This window comes from Blennius ocellaris (genome assembly GCF_963422515.1).
Source record: "Blennius ocellaris genome assembly, chromosome: 6".
Classification (NCBI taxonomy): domain Eukaryota; kingdom Metazoa; phylum Chordata; class Actinopteri; order Blenniiformes; family Blenniidae; genus Blennius; species Blennius ocellaris.
The window spans coordinates 2,513,715-2,518,820 of record NC_137655.1 but is presented as its reverse complement, the minus strand read 5'-3'; the positions used below and the strand labels follow the sequence as shown (position 1 = coordinate 2,518,820).

The 5,106-nt window shown below is 47.4% G+C and overlaps 1 protein-coding gene across 1 annotated transcript in view; it reads left to right on the top strand.

Moving 5' to 3' along the window:
* The first annotated feature begins 3,196 nt into the window (after positions 1 to 3,196).
* The window catches only part of cUnh2orf76 (chromosome Un C2orf76 homolog), a 2,144-nt gene continuing 234 nt past the window's right edge, over positions 3,197 to 5,106 (top strand). The window contains exons 1-5 of the mRNA XM_080498531.1: positions 3,197 to 3,642; positions 3,725 to 3,775; positions 4,791 to 4,828; positions 4,916 to 4,997; positions 5,075 to 5,106. The exon at positions 5,075 to 5,106 is cut by the window's right edge and continues 234 nt beyond it. Coding sequence (XP_080354657.1) covers positions 3,513 to 3,642; positions 3,725 to 3,775; positions 4,791 to 4,828; positions 4,916 to 4,997; positions 5,075 to 5,106 — 333 coding nt within the window. The 5' untranslated portion in view covers positions 3,197 to 3,512. The remainder of the gene's footprint in view (positions 3,643 to 3,724; positions 3,776 to 4,790; positions 4,829 to 4,915; positions 4,998 to 5,074) is intronic.

The window sequence follows — 5,106 nt, the reverse complement described above, 5'->3', positions numbered from 1 at the left end:
GCTGTGTGGAAGTTTAGACCTTCTATGTAAAACTAGTGAGTTTGTGATTAATGACTTCACGAGTCACAACCTTGTTGTGATTTCAATTTAACACACACACACACACACACACACACACACACACACACACACACACACACACACACACACACACACACACAGAATAGGACACACACACATATACTGGCTCTATCACACACACATACACACAGTTTTCCTTCATGTGTGATGAGGCCCCGCCCCTCTCTCTCCCTCTCTCTCTCTCTCTCTCTCTCTCTCTCTCTCTCCCTCGCCCTCTCTCCCTCTCTCTCTCCCCTCTCTCTCTTTCTCTCTTTCCCTCTCTCCCTCTCCCTCTCCCTCTCTCTCTCTTTCCCTCTCTCCCTCTCTCCCCCCCCCCCCCCCCCCCTCCAGTCAGGTCTGGGCTACGCCTCCCTGGCTCTCTCCACCCTACACGTCCTGTTCTTCGGCTGGGACTTCTCCTTCTCCGCGGCGTCCTACCCGTACGGCCTGCCGCCGCTCTACCTGCTGGCCCTGGTTCTGCCCTGCCTGGTGCTGGGGGGGCGCCTCCTGCTGGCCCTGCCCTGCCTCTCCACCCGCCTCTGGAACATCCGCCGGGGCTGGGAGGGTGGCGAGAAGCCCCGCCCCCTGACCACGCCTCCTGAATGCAGCGCGGCATAGTGACGAGAGAGAGAGGGGGGGGAGAGAGAGAGAGAGAGAGAGGGGGGGGGAGAAGGGGAGAGCGGAGAGGGGGGAGAGAGAGAGAGAGAGGGGGGGGAGAAGGGGAGAGAGAGAGAGAGAGAGAGAGAGAGAGGGGGAGAGAGAGAGACGGGAGAGAGAGAGAGGGGGGAGGGAGAGAGAGAGAGAGGGGAGAGAGAGGGGGAGAGCGGGAGAGGGGGGAGAGAGAGAGAGAGAGCAGGGGGGGAGAAGGGGAGAGAGAGAGAGAGAGAGAGAGAGAGGGGGAGAGAGAGAGACAGGAGAGAGAGAGAGGGGGGAGGGAGAGAGAGAGGGGGGAGAGGGAGAGAGAGAGAGAGAGGGGAGAGAGATAGAGAGAGGGGAGAGAGAGAGTGAGAGAGGGGAGAGAGAGAGGGGGGAGAGAGAGAGAGGGGGGAGAGAGGGAGGGAGGGAGAGTGGGGAGAGAGAGAGGAGAGAGGGGGGAGAGGGAGAGACGGGAGAGAGAGAGAGAGAGAGGGGGAGGGAGAGAGAGAGGGGGGAGAGGAGAGAGAGAGAGAGGGGGGAGAGAGAGAGGGGGAGAGCGGGACAGAGAGAGAGCGGGGGAGGGAGAGAGAGAGGGGGGAGAGGGAGAGGGAGGGGGAGAGAGAGAGAGGGGGAGAGAGGGGGGAGAGGGAGAGGGAGGGGGAGAGAGAGAGAGGGGGAGAGAGAGGGGAGAGAGAGGGGAGAGGTAGAGAGAGAGAGGGGAGAGAGAGAGAGGGGGGAGAGAGATAGAGAGAGTGAGAGAGAGGGGAGAGGGAGACAGAGAGAGGGGAGAGAGAGAGGGGGGAGAGAGAGAGAGAGAGGGGGGAGAGAGGGAGGGAGGGAGAGTGGGGAGAGAGAGAGAGAGAGAGAGAGAGAGAACCTGCACTTTACAGGCAGAGAGGATTTCTTCCTCCCGCCGTCGGCGTCCAGAATCAGAACGTCAGAATCTGAAGATGAAGAAAAGAAAAACACGATTACCTCTTTAACGGAGCGCATGAGGAGAAACGGAAGACTTTTCCTCGTGTTGCATCGCCGCCTCACACACACACACGCATGTATAATAATATGACTGATATAACATCTATCATTTCTTTATTTTACTTTATTTTGAAAACACAGCAAACTCACATTAAAATATCTACATTGAAAAACTTTAATTGCAAAAAAATGTTGAATTTACTAAAGATCAGCTTGATTAGGGGGAAAAATTGCATATTGTTCAGTTCAACACTTTCATTTTCCAGGAAATGAATCATCTTACCCAACAAAATGCACACTTTTGTAATCACATTACTTTTGCAACATGTGCCAAACACACTTGTCAGGAACTGGAAACCTGAAAATAGATCAAACTTTATGAGTTTATAAGCCACAAATAAATCTTTGTAACTTTATTTTTTCACCAATATTTTAGATGAAACACAACGGTGCTAAATTTACACAATAAGATTTTGTAAACTGAAGCTCTGTTTCATAAAAAGTTGTCACAAGGGAAGAGTTTCAACACTGGAGGCACTCGGTTTACAACGTGAACGACTGGAGCGCCACCTGGCGTCACCACCAAGAACTGCACACAACGTATTTTATACATTTTGTTTTGTATTTTCTTGTTTGTGATTAAAGTTTCCTCCTAATTTGCATATAATTAGTGTGTGAGGGTTTTTATTTGCTGGTTCTTGGTCTCCAGATGGCTGCATTTATATAATACTTTCATATAATGACAGCTAATTATAACGTTTTTAACAATGACAAATACAATTTATTTTTCTTTTTTTAACGAGAACAGTACAATAAAGAAAATACAAAAGGGACAAGGGAATCAAATGATGTCATAATTGTTTCTGGAATAGTTCTTTAAACATCTCTACAGTTTGATTGCTTTTTTGTGACTTTATGTTACTTAGGTTTTTTTTTTAATTTGTTCTTTAAATTCAATATAGAAATTCCAAATCTGGGTTTACCTTCGCTATTTCAGCATTTACATGTAAAATCTTCCAATTAGAATCATTAAAGTAACAGAATTCCATGTCTCTATTTGTTACTCTCCATCATAATATGCAATTACACTATTACAATCAATTATTGGCATTAGTTTCAGTTTTACACAGTCTATAATTCTCCATTTTAGTCCATGAGGTGTGGAGGCATTGCTTGACAGAAACCACAATCAACTAATATCAAAAGGTACTGCAAGTGCAATTTATTATAACCACGCATTTGTCTTACAAATATGAAGTCTGTGAACAAAAAAAAAGCTCCCATTGCTTTAAATACAACGTTTAATAAAAGTGTATCACTGCATCTCCTTTCAAATAAAGAAGCTTAAAAAGACTAAAAGACAAAAACAAGGTGTTTGTCTGCCTTTGAGTTGAATAAAGATGAATATTTACTAATTTATTGTTTTGCTATTAATTTAATGATGGAGTTCGGTTCTTTCCCAGTGGAGCTGTGGCCGAGCTCGTGGCTCCGCCCCCTCAGTGACGTACAACGTGTGCGACGCGAGCTCGTGTGGCTGCGGCTCAGTGACAAGACAAGTCGCGTTCGTCAAACAAGAATAGAGACTCACAAAAGGGACTCAACTTTATCGTATTTGTGGTTAAACTGCGTTCGCCAGGACGGCTTCGGGTTTCTGTCTTGTTTTTTTTTTTTATTTAACGTCTGCAAGTTGCTCGCGGTAACGAGGGGCGCTGCCACCAGCTAGCAGGGGAACTACTTCAACCAAAACACCTGCGTCACAAACTTCTCCCTCCCCTCCCCGGGCTGTGTGTGGACTCTACAGCCGGACTTTCAGCTCTCTTCCCCGGGCTGGTTGGAGGACAATGTCGGCCCCGGCGGTGGTCACTGTGCGGCTCATCCGCTCCTTCGAGCACCGCAACTTCAGGCCGCTGGTCTACCCGGATGTGTGTCTGGACCAGCGGGTGCAGGACTTCATCCAGACGGTCCTGGACGGTGAGGCGCGAGAACACGCACACCCACGCGCACGCTCTCTCTCCAGAAACAGCTGTATTTACCATGAGTGACTTTGTTCCAGATGTTGCCACGAGACCAGGACTCCCTCCTCCTTTTAGGAAATACAGCTATGGTATGATTCTCCACTTCCTGCTGCTGAACTGTGGTCAATGTTTTTATTTTTCCTGCATGTTCTCACAAACACGTCAGCAATATGTCGTTTTGGGTTGAAATGAATTAAACCAGGGGTGTCAAACATGAGGCCCGGGGGCCAGAAGCGGCCCGCCACAGGATCTAATCCGGCCCGCCATGTTTTTTTTAAAAGTATAAATCTGAAAACTGACAGGCTGATCGAAAAACACTACATTGGCAAAAATGACATTTAAAACCGCCCTTGGTCCGAATTTATTAATGCATCTGTGAGGGTCACACAACGCAACACCTTTCACAATAAAGGTGTCCAATTTATGTGAAGTGATACTTTAGATACGTAAATTCAAAAAAATGTCCAGATGACGACAAATTGTTTTAATCCTGAATAAAAATACAATATCCAGATACAGATAGTGTGTTTATTTTTTTTTTTTTTTGCAAATATAATATCGGATTTCCTTTAATACGTGAATTTCAGAATAGAGCGGCAAATTCCTGCAGTTACAAAAGGATCAAAAGAAGGAAAGACTTTGACATTTGTCCATATCTGCAGTTTAATATGTTACGTTTGACTTGTTGGGCCTCCAGAGGTCAGATCAGGTTGATGTGGCCCCTCAACTGAAATCAGTTTGACACCTCTGTATTAAACTCATTCTGCAGGGATATTGTATTATGGACTCGGGGTATTTAAGTAGCAGCATGCAGAGGAAACGTTCCTAATTTCAACAATTTACCAAAACAAAACCCCACAGTGGAGAGGAGACAACAAAGAATATCAATGAGTACGACTATGGCGTCTCCTGCTGTTCACAAGTTGACTTATGTGACTTTGACTCAAGTCCACACGAGTCAAAACCATTTTTTTTTCTCTCATTAGCCCCAAAGAATTGTGTGAACTTACCTAATCACAATGCCGAAGGGCCCTGTAGTACATACGCCAGGCCTTTAGGGGGTGCTGTGACCCCGTGTGACTGACGGTCCTCTTCTGTCTGCAGACACCATGAAAATCATCCACCAGGCCCACGGAGCGAAGGTACGACTCGTCCTCTGCAGCTCAGCTTCACCTCCGTGTCGGGAAACGAACGCAGCCGAACTGAAATCTCCTGGGTTTTTCTTCCAGACGAACGAGTTGGTGATGAGTTTAGACGACGACGAGAAGCTCATCCTGCGGGGCGACCAGACCCTCGCAGCCGCTGGAGTCGGTGGGTTTGTTGTCGTCGAGGTTTTCCCCCTCGTGCAGCAGCCTCGTCGGGTCGTCTTCATCCGTTTGTGCTTTTAGTTTCAGAGACTGAAGTGGCTTTGTTCCGGAGA